This window comes from Gymnoscopelus microlampas (genome assembly GCF_963454915.1).
Source record: "Gymnoscopelus microlampas genome assembly, chromosome: 9".
Lineage (NCBI taxonomy): Eukaryota > Metazoa > Chordata > Actinopteri > Myctophiformes > Myctophidae > Gymnoscopelus > Gymnoscopelus microlampas.
In genome coordinates this window covers 49,558,058-49,578,231 of record NC_139946.1, presented here as the reverse complement: position 1 = coordinate 49,578,231, position 20,174 = coordinate 49,558,058, and the positions used below count along the sequence as shown (strand labels likewise).

At 40.8% G+C, this 20,174-nt stretch overlaps 1 protein-coding gene across 1 annotated transcript; it reads right to left on the bottom strand.

Annotated features, from left to right (window-relative positions):
• Nucleotides 1-421: 421 nt before the first annotated feature.
• LOC311052395 (ELAV-like protein 1) lies at nucleotides 422-19,881 on the bottom strand. Its single transcript, XM_084067345.1, has 9 exons — nucleotides 19,724-19,881; nucleotides 17,127-17,184; nucleotides 16,543-16,590; nucleotides 14,644-14,818; nucleotides 8,732-8,835; nucleotides 6,172-6,325; nucleotides 3,808-4,030; nucleotides 3,197-3,371; nucleotides 422-1,107 (listed from the first exon to the last, which is right to left on the bottom strand). The coding sequence occupies exons 2-9, from the start codon at nucleotides 17,160-17,162 to the stop codon at nucleotides 943-945; spliced, it is 1,080 nt and encodes a 359-aa protein (XP_083923471.1). The 5' UTR covers nucleotides 17,163-17,184; nucleotides 19,724-19,881; the 3' UTR covers nucleotides 422-942.
• Between the last annotated feature and the right edge of the window lie 293 nt (nucleotides 19,882-20,174).

Below are 20,174 nucleotides of genomic sequence, written 5' to 3'. Positions count from 1 at the left end.
TTGGGCTCTGCTCAAATACACCACATGGTTCAATGAAAACTCAGGATTTTAGTGTGTTCTGCTTCTCCCACCATGTAGAACCCAGGACCATGTAGAAACCAGGATACCTTGACTTCTCCAGGACCCCCAATAACTCTGATAGTGTACACATTGAACCAAATGAACCTGTAAGGGGTCCATTTGGTTCGATTTGTACACTCTCATAGTTACGCTCTCATAGTTACCCTCGGGATTTGTACACTCTCATAGTTACCCTCGGGATTCTGTGAGCGGGTTCCAAATGGACCCTTACGGGTCCATTTGGAACCCGCTCACAGAATCCCGAGGGTCCCCGGACCACACTTTGAGCCCCACTAGTCCTAGACCACAATGACCTGGTTTCACACATTAGTTTGTAAGAATCAAAAAAGTCTTTATTGTATTTAACCACTTCTCCAAATGTTCAAAAACAGCTGATCTACAAGTTCACAGCGTGCGGTGTGAGCTTGTAGATCTGCTACCACGACATACATGGGTTGAAAGTCGTTCAAATGGGGACTCGCATAATTGGATACATATGTCGTCATAAAATGGCCCATATATGGACCCAACACATGTGTGTGGGCGTGGCTCTACTGTATGTGGGCGTGGCTCTCGTTGAGCTTAAATTAACACTTTTTATTTACATTGTGAACGGATTCCGTTCCGCTTCAATAAAACACAACCACCATGTTCCACTGGCTTCCACTAGAGGGCAGCGGTGCTTCACAGCCAGCTGGAAACCAGTTTACAATGCGTGTAAAAACAAACTCGATGTTTTAAACAAAACAAAACGAAAACGACTGGAACTTCAAACCATTCCTGCCACAGCTCAGAAAGAAAACAATGACTACAAAAAAAAAAAGAAAAAAAAAAAAGAAACCCCCATAAATGTACAGTAAAATGAAAGGTCTGGTTGTTTGTTTACTTCCCGTGTCCCTGCTTGCTGGTTTTGAACGACACCTGAAGCACTGCGTCTCCCATGCGGTATCCGTTCAGACTGGAGATCGCCATGGCCGCCTCCTCGTAGTTGGTCATGGTGACGAAACCGAAGCCTTTGCACTTGTTGGTGTTGAAGTCACGGATCACCTAGAGGATTAAAATACATTATTATTGTTAGGATAGGGTAGAACAGGGGGTGTGGGGCAACGTCGATGATGGAGAGGGCCACTATATTTCCACACTCACTCCAGAGGGCCACATTGCATATATATACTGTCGGGCCATTCTATGTCACACAAAAGTGGCAAAAATAGCCGATCTACAAGCTCAAAACGCGTCGCAGTGCGACGCGTTTTGAGCTTGTAGATCTGCTGTTTTTGAACTGGAACCCTTATTTTATTTTTTATTGGAATACTGAAAAATAACATTTTTATTTAATTTAAAAAACAAATGCATTTAGTTATACTTATGTTAACTTTATGAACTTAAATACAAATACATTGGACATAAAAAAAAGCCAACAGAATATTAATACCAGTCATTAAGCTACTAATATAGACTGAAGTCATTAAAGCGGGTCATGTTCGCATGTTTGGAATTAGTAACAGCTGAAATTAATAATATCAGTATTCCGATATTACTTTTAAACAAATTACTTTTAAACACACTAACTATTAGCACTGATACTCTGAAGCAAGCAAAGTACAGCTAAGCAACCTGATAATACAAGAAAATATATACTCAGACTATAGGTGAGTCAGTCAGTTACAGAGTTCCTCCAGGAGATTGAATAACAATAACACACGCATTAAGTGAAGACGGCTATTTTTGCTACTTTTGTAGGACATAGAATGGCGAAGTACGGCATTAATTTACGAAAGAATTATAATATAATAATAATATAATTAAATACAGAGATAAGAGATGTACTGTCTGTCCGGCAGCAACCAGCTAACTACAAAATGTTCATTTTTCAGGAAATGACAAAAACAAAACAAAAAGTGGAATTGGGAGGTTTTTTTTTTTATCATTGATAAGAACAGCTAAATGGACCTCCAAGCTCACAATGAGGCTGGAGGTCAAAAGGGGGTGGAGCCTGGAGTCAGCAAAACCAGCCAACTCCACCCCCCTTTGCTGGAGTTTAGCTGGTTTAGCAGAAAGTTTGAGGATCCAATGGAGTTAGCTGGTTTCGTCAGAAGGACTTTTTAATACTTTTCATTTTCAATATTTTTAATCAACACACAGACGTAAAGGGTGTTCAATAGCACTGATTTATGGAACAAATGCAAAAGCGGAAATATTTTGTTAGCTGGTTTCTGCCGGACAGCAACGATATGCAACGTGGCCCTCTGGAGTGAGTGAGGAAACATAGTGTCCCTCTGGAGTGAGTGAGGAAATATAGTGGCCCTCTGGAGTGAGTGAGGAAATATAGTGTCCCTCTGGAGTGAGTGAGGAAATATAGTGTCCCTCTGGAGTGAGTGAGGAAATATAGTGGCCCTCTGGAGTGAGTGAGGAAATATAGTGGCCCTCTGGAGTGAGTGAGGAAATATAGTGTCCCTCTGGAGTGAGTGAGGAAATATAGTGTCCCTCTGGAGTGAGTGAGGAAATATAGTGGCCCTCTGGAGTGAGTGAGGAAATATAGTGTCCCTCTGGAGTGAGTGAGGAAATATAGTGGCCCTCTGGAGTGAGTGTGTAAATATAGTGGCCCTCTGGAGTGAGTGAGGAAATATAGTGTCCCTCTGGAGTGAGAGAGGAAATATAGTGGCCCTCTGGAGTGAGTGAGGAAATATAGTGGCCCTCTGGAGTGAGTGTGTAAATATAGTGTCCCTCTGGAGCGAGCATGTAAATATAGTGTCCCTCTGGAGTGAGTGTGGAAATATAGTGTCCCTCTGGAGTGAGTGTGGAAATATAGTGGCCCTCTGGATTGAGTGAGGAAATATAGTGTCCCTCTGGAGTGAGTGTGGAAATATAGTGGCCCTCTGGAGTGAGTGTGGAAATATAGTGTCCCTCTGGAGCGAGCATGTAAATATAGTGGCCCTCTGGAGTGAGTGTGGAAATATAGTGTCCCTCTGGAGTGAGTGTGGAAATATAGTGGCCCTCTGGATTGAGTGAGGAAATATAGTGTCCCTCTGGAGTGAGTGAGGAAATATAGTGTCCCTCTCCATCATCCGAGACCCCCACCTGAACATCCCAGACCCAGGTGCTAAATCTTTGACCTTTAAACCTTGACACTGACCTTGACGTTGGTGACGGCTCCAAACGGACCAAACATCTGCCAGAGGATCCCTTCATCCACATCCTGCCCCAGGTTATAGATGAAGATACACCATCCTGCTGTGTTGTTGTTCCATGCAGCTCCTCCACCTCCTCCTCCACCACCGCCCGCCATGTGTTCTCCCATAGGAGAAAACCTAGAGAGACAGTATAGAACATTAACACCTCCTCCTCCCATAGGAGAAAACCTAGAGAGACAGTATAGAACATTAACACCTCCTCCTCCCATGTGTTCTCCCATAGGAGAAAACCTAGAGACAGTATATTAGGGGTGTCGGAAAAAAATCAATTCGATTTTTTTTGGGGGGGAGGATCTTGGATTTACCTTTGTGTGTTTACATTATTATCAGTTGATAAAACCTTTACAGGTTGTTTTTTTTAAGTGAAAAAGCCCTTTAAGGCCAGCTTAAGACTAGATCAGAATACACTGGTGTTCTCCCATAGGAGGGAAATAAAACCATTAATACATGTCTGGAACACCCCCACCACCAGGATAAAACCTACAGAAGGAGAACAGTGATATGAGAGACAGTTTTCTGTGGACTAGAACTAGTATTCAGTGTTTTTGTTTACCTGAACCTCTGGGCCTGGTGGTGCACGGGGCCTTCGAAGCGACGTGATTGGCCGTGGTACATCTGAGACAGCTGGGGGTTCTTGGATTGGTTGGGGTTGGCAGCAAACTTGACGGTGATTGGCTCAGAGCAGCCGGGCGGTTTCTGTCCGTTCAGGTCTTTGAGGGCGTCTTCCGCCTCGGCACGCTTGTCAAAGCGGATGAAAGCCACGCCCGTCGGCAGCCCTGACACATGAATGATAATGATATGAAAGCCACGCCCCTCGACAGCCCTGACACATGAATGATAATATGAAAGCCACGCCAGTCGACAGCCCTGACACATGAATAATAATATGAAAGCCACGCCAGTCGACAGCCCTGACACATGAATGATAATAATATGAAAGCCACGCCCCTCGACAGCCCTGACACGTGAATAATGATATGAAAGCCACGCCCCTCGACAGCCCTGACACATGAATAATAACAATAAGATAATTTATATTTGTGTAGTTAGTTGTGTACTGTATGTTACAGATTGATTCTCATCTTATCTCTGGTAATAAGAGAAATATCACCCTTTTTAAAATGCACATTTGTATTTTTCTCTAGATCAGGGCTTTAAAAATCAATACAATTAACTCATCTCTGAAATGTAGTTTCATTGCGCTGCGAGTGTGTCAATCAGTGTGACTTTGATTCTCAACCATTTTAATTTCAAGGACCTCCAGTTTGACAGGCATTAGGCTACGGACCCCCATTTGATGGCATTTTTCCATCTCTGGGACCCCAATTTATATTGTAAAATCAATGTTAATTTAACTCTGAGAGTGTACAAATCAGAGTTACAGACCCATAAGGGTCCATTTGGTACAGACCCATAAGGGTCCATTTGGTTCCTAACTATCTTGTATTTTAGCTGGGGACCCCTGTGGAATTCCCTCAAGGACATCTGGGGTTCCCCGGACCCCACTTTGAGAACCACTGTCAGCCCAACAGCATCCAAGTTGATTTACTTCTGATCAGTCAAATCAATATTTTTGTACATTACACATTGTGTCTTACTGTGTGGAGTCATAGTGTAGTGCAGTGGTCTTCAACAGGGGGTCCGGGACCCCTAGGGGGTCCTCAGAGTTACTACAGGGGGTCCGCCAAATCTTTGTGTGATGTGATTTTTTTTTTACCTTAACCACTTGAACCCTAGCATCCCTTTTCTGAGGAGAAATTTAGCCCAAAAAATAGCAGATCTACAAGCTCACAACGCCTCGCGCTGCGAGGCGTTGTGAGCTTGTAGATCGGCTATTTTTTGGCAACGAGGTGTTTGGTGTAGAGGGAAAGAAGAGCAGACCAAGTAAACAAAAAAAAAGCGAAATCTGAAACACAATTTGTATACAATATAGAGGGGGTCCCTGCTTCATCTCTCTCTCAGCTAGGGGGTCCTTGGCCTGAAAACGTTGAAGACCCCTGGTGTAGTGTGTGTACATTGTGTAGTACAGTGTGTACTCTGGCCCTCAAGTATGGCGAGATCACCGCAGTTTTCGGCATTTATCAATCTATCGTGACTTTGGCTACACCCGTTCGTTCCATCGTAGACATGCAGAGCAGCATTGTCTGACCGTCTGACAGGCATCTGGACACATGTATCCACTCCAAAATGTATATCTAACTCCAACACACTAGATAATAATAAAGAATCCATGCTTTGTTTGGTCGTATTCTGGTTCTTCATTTCGTAAAATTGGGACGTTCTGACTTGGACGTTGGGTGTAAGGCAGGGGTCTTCAACGTTTTCAGGCCAAGGACCCCCTAGCTGAGAGAGAGATGAAGCCGGGACCCCCTCCCCTCTATATTATATATCAAATTGTGTTTCAGTTTAAACTTTTTTTTTTACTTGGTCTGCTCTTTTTTCCCTCTACACCTGTCCCTCTTTGCTAAAAATAGCCGATCTACAAGCTCACAACGCCTATTTTGGCCAAAGTTCTCCTCAGAAAAGGGATGCTAGCGTTCAAGTAGTTAATGTAAAAAAAGAAAATCATATCACAAAGATTTGGCGGACCCCCTGTAGTAACTCTGAGGACCCCCTAGGGGTCCCGGACCCCCTGTTGAAGACCCCTGGCGTAAGGGCAAATGTAAGGCAAAAAAAATTGCAGTTTTTTACACTCCATTGATAAATGAGGGTCATTGCGTACATGCTCAGTCTTACAGTGTGTACCTGAAGCCTGTAGTCGTAGTATAGTGTGTGTACATTGTGTAGTACAGTGTGCACATTGTATATGTTACCAGTCTTACTGTGTGTACCTGAAGCCTGTAGTCGTAGTATAGTGTGTGTACATTGTGTAGTACAGTGTGCACATTGTGTAGTTTATCAGTATTACTGTGTGTACCTGAAGCCTGGTCCACCAGGACTCTGGAGTTGATAATGCGTCCATAACGACAGAACATGTCCTCCAGGTCCTTCTGGGTGATGCTCTTAGGAAGACCTGAGACGTACAGGTTGGCGTCTTTGATGGTGTCAGAGGAGGGACGAGCAAACGACACCTGGACAGGTACACACACACACACACACACACCGTCACCTCATGTCCTTATAAGGACGCGCATCAACCCACTACCATGGCATCAGCCCCTTCAGGACCGCAGTTTACCTTTGGTGTTTGAGACTAGGTTTAAACTGGGTCCCTTGAACCTCAATGCTTTGTTCCGTTCAGTGCTTGGTACCACTCTCTGGTACCACATATGGACAAATGACATCATCAACTTGCGACGGGCATTGCCTCTCTTGAGTTAAAGATGAACCGTTTCTAAAATAAATATTTAGGGTGTTTTAAAAATACATATTTTTAGTTATAGAGGGCAATTATAATGCATTAAGGCATATATGGCTTATTAGCCAGGGATCCTATTAACTCATTCCCTGTCTAGAACGACTAAAACGACTTCTGTCCCATAAGCCATGCCTGCCTAGAACGACTAAAACGACTTAAAAAAAAAAAAAAAAAACTTAAAAATTCTGTATCTCGGCTCCTGAGTACTTTTTTTTTTCAATGAAAAATCTTGGCAGTGGGTAAACGCGGGCAGAAATAATTCAGGCAGTGAATGAGTTAATGGCAAAACGAGTCTCCTTGAAATGTCTCTGCAACACTTAAAGAGTTGTTCTATTAGTTCAGAGACCAGAGAGTAGTACCAAGGGCTGAACAGGAGAATACATTGATGTTCAAGGGACCCAGTTTAAACCTCGTCTCAAATACACAAAAGGTAAACTGCGGTCCGAAAGGGGCTAACGGCCATGGTTACTCACAGACTAAATGTTTCAAAGAAAAAAAAGAACAGTAAAAAAAATAAAAGAACATTACACCATGACAAAGTGCTATTGATGTACAGTGTTTGAAAAAGACAAATGAACAAAGAATTCAAAATACAAATCATATAAATTAGACGTTCTGGAGCTTTGACTGAATAAATAAATTAACTAAATAAATAAGGCATTCTGGAGCTTTGACTGAATAAAGAAATAAACTAAATAAATAAGACATTCTAGAGCTTAGACTGAATTAAAACGAAACTAAATGAATACATAAACAAGACATTCTGGAGCTTTGACTTTGGCACAAAAAACAAAAAGACATCTTGAATAAACGCAGAGTTCAATTTAAAAACATGAAACAATCCAACGTGCCGAAGATTTTTTAAATCTCGCTCTAAACACCCTCCTACCCAGCAGATGGCAGTACAGGAGCATGAAGGCGGCTGTGTACTCATTATGTTACCATGGTAACCACACTCCCCCCACTACCAAGGATTTGTTGCCGTCGCATTGGAAACCTCACAATTCAAAAAGAGCAGATCTACGAGCTTTGAGCCTGCAGATCTGCTAGTGTTGCTACTTGTGCGCCTGAAACCTGATGACTCATGCAGAGTGAAAACTGTCAAATAACATATTTAATCCTTATATATTTAACCCTTTAAGGCCGGGAAGGGAACACATCCGTGTCATTTTAAGATTTCTTTGGCTATTCAAAAATAGCAGATCTACAAGCTCATAGCGCGGCACCGAGTGCCGCGCTATGAGCTTGTAGATGTGCTATTTTTTAGAAAAACCCTAAAAATGTGTGCAAATCTTTATATATTTTTAACTCAAATCTTTGGTTCTGGGGGTCCCTGGAACAAAATATTTTTAGATGGGAGGGGGTCCGCGGTCAAATACATATTATTTTGGGGGTCCTTGACAAGTTTGAAAACCATTGATAATATAGCAACATAAGTAAAAAAAAAAAAAAAAATCAAACTTTCGGAAAAAAGTACTTTAGGATTTAGAAGACATTTGTAAAATCCCCAGAAGCAAAGATTTGAGTTAAAAACTTTCGCTTCAAGATAGTATACATATATTCAAACTAAAGATTTGCACACATTTTCACGATTTTTCTAAAAAATAGCAGATCTACAAGCTCGTAGTGCGGCGCCTCGGTGCCGCGCTATGAGCTTGTATATCTGCTATTTTTTAATAGCCAAAGAAATCTTAAAACGACAGATGCGTTCCCGGTCTTAAAGGGTTAAATAAGCAGCATATCAGAAAACAAAGTATGAAAATTATGTCTTCCATTTTCCTGAACCGATTTTCTGACGAAGGTGGAAATCATTAAAAATGTGTTTATTCATAAGCTGGTCCGGTCGACTCTCACTGAATAAGAATTTAAATAGATTCTACTGAATTTCGGTGCCCGTTTGTCTCAGTTAAACTAACACGGAGGATTTTACAGTGAAGAGATAACGGTCTCAGAGATTGAAATGGTATCAAATGGGGGTCTGTGGTCTAACACACATATTGAAATTAAAAACCCTTGGTGTCAGAAGTGTGGCATTGGATCTGATAGATCATCATTCTATATAGTTTCATGCAGTAAACAGCCGCCTTCCTTTAAAGAAAAGTCTTCATGGGGTTTTTACCTTGATGGTTTTAGACTGTAGCCTCAGGCCATTGAGGGTACTGATAGCCCTCTCTGCATCACTAGCGTTAACAAAGTTAACAAAGCCGTATTCTAAACTGTGGCCTAGAGGAAACAAAAACAAAACAAACAGGAAAACAACTAAATAAAATAACGAAACTGTTCCGTTTTAACCTTTACTTTAACCAGTACAGGCTCTTTTAACATCCTGGAAAAGAAAAAAAAACAAAAACAATCAGGTGAAAACATTGTTCAGAACATTAGCCAAACCCCCGTTAACGTTCAGCTTTGGAAGAATGAAAACTAGGGATGCACCGAATATTCGGCCACCGAAACATATCGGCCGATAATGGTTAAAAAAAAGCATTTTCGGCTTTCGGCCGAAAGGGTTTTTAGGCAGAAAAATGATCACCGAAAGACACCGAAACAAATCGGCCGAAAGAAACCGAAACATATCGGCCGATATCACCGAAAGACACCGAAACAATGCTATTTTCAAAAAATCTTGGAATAAAATCTGGAATAATCTTATTATATAATTATATAAATGTATAAACATAATAGTGATTATTATTTAAGTTAAGTTTTGCCGTATTTAATCAGGTAGCTGATCAACATTGGTAAACAAATAAATTAATTATATATATTTATCATATTCGGCCTTTCGGTATTCGGTTTTCGGCCAACTGTTTTCTATTTTCGGCATTCGGTTTCGGCCAAGAATTTCCCATTCGGTGCATCCCTAATGAAAACCAAGCGTTCTGAACCAACAGAGACACTTAAGACAGGAACAAAGTAGAGATAAACGTGTACCAGAATACACTCCTGCAAGACGCCGAGCAGGAGTTTATTCTGCTTAACTTTGGATGAACCTGTGGCTTATAAAACTTCTCTGGTCTGATAGAAGTCTAAATATTGTCCAACTGTATCAGTTGCTTCTGTTAGCGTTCTAGTGCTGTACCTGCTGCTATGTGGACCTACCTTATATAAGTTTAACCTCATGTACATAGTGCTGCTATCAGGGACGTGCACAGATAGACTCTAGGTGGTGCTAGAGCACCTGCCCTTTGCCCTCTTGACCAGAAGTGCCCTTTTGAAAAAAATGTTTTTTGTTTTTTTTGTTCAGTTTACAGCAGGGGTCTTCAACAGGGGGTCCGGGACCCCTAGGGGGTCCTCAGAGTTACTACAGGGGGTCCGCCAAATCTTTATGTGATATGATTTTTCTTTTTACCATAACCACTCGAAACCTAGCATCCCTTTTCTGAGGAGAACTTTAGCCAAAAATAGCCGATCTACAAGCCCACAACGCCTCGAGGCATTGTGGGCTTGTAGATCGGCTATTGGCAAAGAGGTATAGGTGTAGAGGGAAAAAAGAGCAGACCAAGTAAACAAAAAAAAGTATAATTTACTTGAGCACCTGCCCCTCAAAATGTCTGTGCACGCCACTGGCTGCTATGTGGACTACCTTATATAAGTCTAACCTCATGTACATACTGCTGCTATGTGGACTACCTTATGTAAGTCTAACCTCATGTACATAGTGCTGCTATGTGGACTACCTTATATAAGTCTAACCTCATGTACATACTGCTGCTATGTGGACTACCTTATATAAGTCTAACCTCATGTACATAGTGCTGCTATGTGGACTACCTTATATAAGTCTAACCTCATGTACATAGTGCTGCTATGTGGACTACCTTATATAAGTCTAACCTCATGTACATACTGCTGCTATGTGGACTACCTTATATAAGTCTAACCTCATGTACACCTTGCTTTTCCTCATGTGACACAGATGCTTCTTCAGGTCTTAAAGGGTTAAAATAGGGCTGAAGGGGTTAAAACCAAAAACAATGCTGAATAAAAGATGCTCATCTGAACAGGACACACATGTTGACACCTTCAAGTGAGTTTCCTGTTCAAATCTGCTGAACCTGAACCTAGCGGTCCAGCAGCATACCACATACGCTGGTAATCCAGCATGACAGTGTGTCGTGGGTTCGACTCCCGAATCCGACGACCTTTGCTGTGTCACCCCCCCCCCCCCCCCATCTCTCTCCCCGTTTTCCTGTCAGCCTACTGTCCTGTCAAATAAAAGGCATAAAAGCCCCAAAAAATACATTTAAAAAAACAAAAAAAACTACTGAAACAATAAAAGCTATTAAATGAACCAATCACATGAAGCTACGGGGAAATGAACCAATCACATGAAGCTATGGGGAAATGAACCAATCAAATGAAGCTATGGGAGATGAACCAATCAAACGAAGCTATGTGGAAATGAACCAATAAAATTAAGCTATGGGGAAATGAACCAATCAACTGAAGCTATGGGGACATGAACCAATCAAATGAAGCTATGGGGACATGAACCAATCAAATGAAGCTATGGGGACATGAACCAATCAAATGAAGCTATGGGGACATGAACCAATCAACTGAAGCTATGGGGACATGAACCAATCAAATGAAGCTATGGGGACATGAACCAATCAAATGAAGCTATGGGGACATGAACCAGAACAGGAAACAGGTAGTTATGAACAGAGGCATTGCACCATGTGATGCAGTGTGAGCGTGTAGATCTTTTATAATGATTAACTATTACTTGAAACATTGTTGAGTGGTGCCATCCACTCCTATATCTGACTTTGTCCGTGTGTCCGTCCGTATGCATGTCCAATAAACAAACATTGATGACAACATCAATACGGGGCTCATCAAAGGCACCACTCTCTTCACACAGGGTGTGATTTTTAGCGGTGCTAGCCGCTCTATAACTTTAGGTATAGAGTTCTATACCTTTAGGTTATAGGATCCGCTCTATACCTAAAGGTATAGAGCGGATCCTGCTCTATACCTGACTTTGTCCGTGTGCGTCAACGTTCTGATTGGTCAGGTGCGTACGTCAACAAAGTGATTGGTCAAGCTTCACGTGACACATGGCTATAAACACATATCGATGACAAAATGTATCAAAGGCGCCGCTACCTTCACACAGGGTGTGATTTTTAAATTAACATGGGGCTTAAAGGACAAGTCCAGACTAAAATAACATATAGCCTTGTTTTCCTACTTATATTGATCCCAGATGACTGGCCATAGGGTCTATTTGTCACCCAATTGGAACACAGGTTGTTTTTTCACATTTCCTTAAAAGAAAAGGACAAACCAGATCTCTACCGACAGCGAGGATATGCAAGATGAGACTACAGGTCAACATCACTTTCAATGCTGTTGAACATTAAAGTTTAAATTCTGTTGAACATTAAAAAGATGAAAGTTTAAATTCTGTTGAACATTAAAAAGATGAAAGTTTAAATTCTGTTGAACATTAAAAAGATGAAAGTTTAAATTCTGTTGAACATTAAAAAGATGAAAGTTTAAATTCTGTTGAACATTAAAAAGATGAAAGTTTAAATTCTTTAGAAAAAGAAAAAGAAGTTTAAAAACATCACAGTGATGGAGGGCAGTTCACTTTAACACTCATTCATTCTCACATCCTGAAAGAAAAACAAAAACAGTTCAAAACATCACATATGAGTTGAACAACGAAGGAAAAAACATTACATTCAAAAACTAGAAATTATTCATCAGGATTCCCAGCTCACCCAAATCAATGAATCAATAAATAGATGAATAAATACAATGTTTATTCAGAACAGAAACGTGCACAGTACACGTAGCAGCTGTCTGATAACATCCTGTGGATTAAACAGCAGTGAAAACATTTCACTACATTTAGACATTATGAAAAATAGTAAAAAGCAAACAAACTACAAGCTCACAGCATGTGGTAACATGCTGTGAGCTTGTAGATCAGCTATTTTGTGTGGTTGTGCAACCATTGTATGACCAAGCATAAAACAGGACTTGAGTGGTTAATCAGACTGATTTTCTGATTAAGAAAAATAAAACAATCGATTTGAAACCTTTAGACAAAAACAAATGACAAAACAAGAAAACACAGTTTAAGATCATTGGATTAATCCTAAAAGTATGGTCAGAATAGTTAAATAAACTAATGGTCAGAACTAGTCCTCAAATTCTGCCCGAACCTGACCCTACCCGACACAACGTTTCGCCCAAAATCTATGCTTATTATTCGGGCCGGGCCGAGCCTCGGGTTCTGTGAAAGAAAGAAAAATAAAAATAAAAGAGAAAAAAACATATATTATCCCCAGAAAATAAATGTCAACTGCCCCTAGCGGCCTATCGGTAAGGCAGACGGAAATGTCAGTGGATGTGTTGGATGCAGCTCAAAGTTCAATTTACTCAGGTATCTGTCGCCGTCCGACTTTCCAAGCTTATGTTATTAAAGAAAAAAGGGCGACAGTGGCCAAAACTCAAATCGAGATGTTTTGGCCATTATCCCTGGAACGGAAGGTCCAATCTGCTCAGTTCAAAGCGTGCTGGATGCGTGACTTTGAGGACGTTAAGATGTGCACACGTCTTTGGCAATGAATGAGTACATTTTTCAAAAGCCCAGCAGTGGCGTGCACAGACATTTTGAGGGGCAGGTGCTCAAGTAAATTATACTTTTTTTTGTTTACTTGGTCTGCTCTTTTTTCCCTCTACACCTATACCTCTTTGCCAAAAATCGCCGATCTACAAGCCCACAACGCCTCGCAGCGCGAGGCGTTGTGAGCTTGTAGATCTGCTATTTTTGGCAAAAGTTCTCCTCAGAAAAGGGATGCTAGGTTTTGAGTGGTTAAAAAAAAATCATAGGGATGTCCGATATTATCGGCCTCCCGATATTATCGGCCGATATTAGCATAAAAATTGATATCGGGAAAATATCGGTATCGGTTTTTGAAAAAAAAATTTTTTTTTTTTTTTTTTTTTTTTTTTTTGCTTTATAAATAAGTTACAGGAGTTCTTACTGTATATGGTGTGTGTGATATGAAATTTGAGCTTACCCTAATCACAATAATCCCCGCATATATCGGTATCGGTTGATATCGGTATCGGTAATTAAGAGTTGGACAATATCGGTATATCGGTTATCGGTAAAAAAGCCAATATCGGACAACCCTAAAAAATCATATCACATAAAGATTTGGCGGACCCCCTGTAGTAACTCTGAGGACCCCCCCTGTTGAAGACCCCTGCTGTAAACTGAAAAAAAGGGAAATTCTACCTAGAGTCCATCTGTGCACGTCCCTGAAGCCCAGAGCGCCAAAGACGTGCGCACGTCCGTTTTTGCGTAAAAGAAAAATCCACACAGAACAAGATGATAACGTAATCCCAAGATTTACTGCTCCATTCACTTTCTGGTTAAAGCATTTGGGGAAAAGCCTCTATCTCGGCTCCTGAGTTTTACTATGTATTTTTAGCGAGACATGCTATTTACAACGGCAAATAACAAGCGAACGGGAGGTCGCAATGCCTTTTTTTTCTCTTCTTTTTTTACGGAAGCACAGTGAAACCCTCCGTGAATAGCAACCATCAGGGGATCGATCATACTGGAGATAAATATTATGTGACTAGTACTGAAAAGGTAAGAAAATCGCTGACACTATGGGTTTTTATCGATTCATTTACTTGGCACTGAATGAGTCATGCACATAATGTCAGCTTTTCAGGTTTTCGGGTCTAAAAGTATGGTAATTGTTCCAGTAGGACCAATTTTCAGGCCCGTTGAGAACTCTAGTCAGAACGTGTAAAGTTCCTACAGGTTAACGACCAAACAGAAAGGTTAAAATAACGTTTTAACTTGGGTTGTTCACTGAAGCCGATATTTCGGATCAGTTTGTTGGGTTACCTGCTTGTCTGAGATCTGTTTGTTCAGTTACTGAACCTGCTACTTTGTTCAGTCAGGTAACCTGCTACTTTGTGTCAGTCACTATGTGTTCAGTGAGGTTACATTGTGTGTTCAGTGAGGTCGCATCATGTGTTCAGTGAGGTTACCTGCTACTTTGTCTCGGATCAGTTTAGCAGACTGCACCTCCCCTATGGAGCTGAACAGGGAGTGCAGCTCCTCCTGCGACATGCTCTGAGGCAGGTAGTTGACGATCAGGTTGGTCTTGCAGTCGCTGGCCTCGTCAGACATGTGCTCCTCGTAGCCGTTGTCGTACACCTCCGTCTGAACAAACACGAAACATTATATTTACACCTCCGTCTGAACAAACACGAAACATTATATTTACACCTCCGTCTGAACAAACACGAAACATTATATTTACACCTCCGTCTGAACCAACACGAAACATTATATTTACACCTCCGTCTGAACAAACACGAAACATTATATTTACACCTCCGTCTGAAACAACACGAAACATTATATTTACACCTCCGTCTGAACAAACGCAACACATTATATTTACACCTCCGTCTGAACAAACACAACACATTATATTTACACCTCCGTCTGAACAAACACAACACATTATATTTACACCTCCGTCTGAACAAACACAACACATTATATTTACACCTCCGTCGGAACAAACACAAAACAATATATTTACACCTCCGTCCGACATAAAACACCAGTTACATCGCATGTTAAAATTAGCTTAAGGGCCTCTGACGTCACACTCATGTCACCATGACTCAGCCGTAACCGTGTAGGTGTTCCCAATTCAGCTATGGCCAAATATGGAGAGTGTCGTCTAACCTCAATGTATCATCATGGCATCAGGGGCATGTCCTGATGACATTGGGATCTCCATATATGGGTATAAAAGGGACAAGGATCGCTGCCCTGTAGGTGGCGCCACCATTCAATGGCTATAAACTACACAGGTACAGTACGTCCCGATTTTCTGTACATCTTTGTAAAGTTAGTGTTTGTAAAAGTTAGTAAAAAGCAGGTAAAAGGGTAACGTGATCAGTCAGTGACTGCAGCTGACTGACACCGCGCAGCAGCAGCTGATCGAGTTTGACACCGCAGCAATTGGCTGCGCCACCTACAGGGCAGCGCTCCGTGGATTTGTGTATATGGACGTACAGGGGACACGGACTGACAGATACAGAGATCTCCATATATGGGCATAAAAGGGACATGGACTGACAGATACAGACATCTCCATATAGAGGCATATCTTGTGGAGTACACTTCATGTGTACCCGGTAAGGTTGGACAATATGGCAAATGCATTTGGCAACCGACGACTGGATGAGTCCAATCGTCGGTTGTTTTTATTTTGCAAAATAAATGTATCCTAATGGTCTGCCTCCTTGAGAATTCAACTCTTCAAATACAGCCAAATTAAATGTAAAGTGCAATACAAGCGTGCGGGAAATGTTAATCAATTTGGGCCGTTCTGATAATGATGAACGTGCCTTTATAATGATAATTATAAAGGCACGTTCTTGTTGCGCCGATTTCCGACGAGTCTAGGCTAGCCCCTTCCCGGACCTGGACCTGCATGGAGCGGAGGAGGGCAAAGGAAAGAGGGAATAGCTTTTGATTTCCTATTTCCTATTTGTTTGTTATTCAGCTACTGTAAATGTGATGTTAGCCCGCTGTACGGCCAACTATAACTCCAGTTAATGACTGCAGCTGTTGTCACCTTAATAGCTTTTCTAGCACAAATATATCGGCAATCGACGATTTTTGGGCTGGCGATGGTTGAAAGGAATATTTTGACGTATGGACCAACCTCAGTACCCGGGTACGATATGCATCAGCTGTGAAACCCAAGCTACCAAAACACAGACGCTCACAGCTATTTGTCCCCCCCCCTCTCCCCTCTCAGCCTCACAAGCAGTCGTACCAGTGAAGCAGACAGGGACGGTCAACAAGTAAAACATGAAATGATCAAAATGAAATATCAAAATATGAAATGAACCAAATGTCACCTCGTTAGAAGCTCCTTTAGAGTCACCTGAAGACTGGGTTTCACACACCTGAAAACACAATGACACACACATTAATACGAAATACACACGTTTATAAATACATTTACAACATGATACATTTATAAACTTCACACATGAAACACATTTAAACTAAACACATCAATCTGACTCAAACACGGCGGTGCAATGTGACACGTTGTTAGCCTGACATTCATGATTGTGAGCTTGTAGATCGGCTAGTTTCACTACTTATTGCGTGACACCGTCATATGAAACGTTTATGATAAGTATAAAACAGACATTACTTAATGGAAAAACACGTCTGACAGCAAGGATAACAGAGTCAATAATAATAAAGTATTAATTAATTTACAGTGAGGATAACATAACACTGAGTCAACAATAAAGTATTAACTAATTTATAGTAAGGATAATAATAAAGTATTAATGAATGTATAGTAAGGATAATAATAAAGCATTAATTTATAGTGAGGACTATAATAAAGTATAATTAATGTATAGTAAGGATAATAATAAAGCATTAATTTATAGTGAGGACAATAATAAAATATTAATCAATTTACTTTGAGATATCTGATGTTGCCTCGACGTACAGCCATGGAGAAGCCTGGGTCTGTAGATCTGAAAACAAAACAACAATAATGTCCGTTATAATGAGGGTCTGTAGATCTGAAAACAAAACAACAATAATGTCCGTTATGAGGGTCTGTAGACCAAACAAACGTCACTGAAATAAGTACGTTATTTGATCAGTGAAATATAAAGTGAAGTTGTAAAATACACAACAAATTGGTTCCGATGATACAGGGGGTCCGGGACCCCTCGGGGGTCCTTAGAGTTACTATAGGGGGTCCGCCAAATCTTTGTGTGATAGGATGTTTTTATTTTACATGAACCACTTGAACCCTTGCATCCCAATGGGAACATTAGCCGAAAATAGCAGATCTACAAGCTCACAGCGCCTCGCAGCACAAGGCGTTGTGAGCTTGTAGATCTGCTATTTTTTGGCAAAGAGGTATAAGGTGTAGAGGGGAATCTCTTCATCTCTCTCAGCTATAGGGGGTCCCTGCTTCATCTCTCTCAGCTATAGGGGGTCCCTGCTTCATCTCTCTCAGCTATAGGGGGTATCTGCTTCATCTCTCTCAACTAGGGGGTCCCTGATTCATCTCTCTCAGCTATAGGGGTCCCTGCTTCATCTATCAGCTATGGGGGTATCTGCTTCATCTCTCTCAACTATAAGGGGTCCCTGCTTCATCTATCAGCTATGGGAGTATCTGCTTCATCTCTCTCAGCTAGGGGGTCTTTGTCCTGAAAAACCTTGCAGACCCCTGATTTAACACATGAATTAAAATGACAATATGACCTGATTGAACTGGATGAATTGAGTACAAAAGGACCCCAATGGATTTCTTGGGTTTAAATTCCTCTTAACCCATTCAAACTTTTACTTCTACTCCACTACATCTCAGAGGCAAATATTGTACTTTTACTCTGCACTACAATTATTTGAAAACTTTAGTTAGTAGTTACTTTGTAGATTTAGATTATCATTACAAAACATACAGTAACCACTTAAGCCCTATATACATTTAGGCCTTTTGAAAATAGCAGATCTACAAGCTCACAATGCGATTGTGAGCTTGTAGATCTGCTATTTACAAAAGATGGTCATACATTTGAAACTTGAAATGGGACATTCTGCACAATAAATACTTTTACTTTTGGTACTTTAAGTCCATTTTGATACCAATACTTTTATACTTTTACTCTTTTGAATTCTGGATACTTTCACTTGAAACGGAGTATTTCTGCATTGCAGTATTGATACTTTAAAGGACAACTTTGTTTTTTTGCAACCAAGGTTTATGTTTTATATTGTAATTAAAGTAAATAAAAGATGTGTTAACATTTTTTTATTTATTGCTTTCTATAGTTTTAGCTTTTTTTTTTTTTTACAGTGGGCAGGGGCATTCTATCCGGTGGCTAAATATGTATTTTTTTAAACAATAACCCAGCGTTTTCTTTATTATTATTTACAGTAGCTCTTCTAAACCCCCAATAACTCACATCTGGCCATCAAAGACCACAGGACCTTTTTTATTGTGTAAAAAAGGCACATTTAGCCAGCGGACAGAATGCCCCCGCCCACTGTAAAAAATATCGTGAAAATTGCTGAAACTATAGAAAGCAGTAAATGAAAAAAAAAGAACACTCATCTTTTATTTACTTTAATTACAAGCTAAAATATAAACCTTGGTTGTAAAAAAAAAAAAAAGCTGTCCTTTAACTCAAGGAAAAAATGTGAGTACTTTTATCTACCACTCTAATCTAAACAGAGATAAAGATCGATTCAAAGAGAATTCGAACCTGGATAATAAACTCATTAAAAGGCCCATTGTTTCTGTATCTCACTGTAAACAATGACGTGTTTATGGTTATAAAACACACATTTAAACATCTAGAAGACATTATTCACTAGCCCATTCAAATCCGGGAACGCATCTGTGTCATTTTAGATTTAAGCCAGTGGTCTTCAACAGGGGGTCCGCCAAATATTTGTGTGATATGATTTTTATTTTATTTTTTACATTAACCACTTGAACCCTAGCATCCCTTTTCTGAGGAGAACTTTAGCCAAAAATAGCAGATCTACAAGCTCACAACGCCTCGCAGCTTGTAGATCGGCTATTTTTGGCAAAGAGGTATAGGTGTAGAGGGAAAAAAAGAGCAGCAAAAGTTTATCTGAAACACAATTTTATACAATATAGAGTAGGGGGTCCCTGCTTCATCTCTCTCTCAGCTAGGGGGTCCTTGGCCCGAAAACGTTGAAGACCCCTGATTTAAGCTGTAACCATTGTTTTCTTCTTAGGCTATTCGAAAAATAGCAGATCTACAAGCTGACGGAGCGGCTCCATGGGCTTGTAGTTCTGCTATTTTCGAAAAGCCTAAGAAGATGATAATGGTTTAAAGCGGCCGCTTTCCCGGTCTTAATGGGTTTAACATCATTAACAGTTGGTTTTCTTCTCATTTAGGTGCATGTAGTCGTTAAACCAACGTGTTCACGACGTTAGCATGCTAACCGTTAGCATGCTAACGCAGCTAGCCTAGCCTAGCCTAGCTGCTATAGCTAGCTGAAACAAAAGTGAAGCTAAAAACTCACCTTCAACCCGGAACTGACGAGCCGTGGATACGCACACAGATAAACTACTAAACTACAAACAGACTGAAGGAGTTTAAAGTGTTTAAATGTGTTTAAATGAATGTCTGTTTTAATAAAACTGAGAGCGCGAGGCGAGGTCGGTCTGGTGGCGAAACATCAGCTTGTGTTCTGTGAGCAGCAATGACGCAGCAGCAATATGACTTCCGGTGGACGATCTCTTCAGAATAAGAGTATCATCAGCTGTGTTCTGTGAGCAGCAATGACGCAGCAGCAATTTGACTTCCGGTGGACGATCTCATCAGAATAAGAGTATACTCTCGAGTTAAAAGAAGCCATTTGATTGAAAAACTAGGGGGTCCTCAGAGCTACTATAGGGGGTCTGCCAAATCCGCCGAATTCCTTTTTTTGAGGGGAACATTAGCCAAAAATAGCAGATCTACAAGCTCACAAC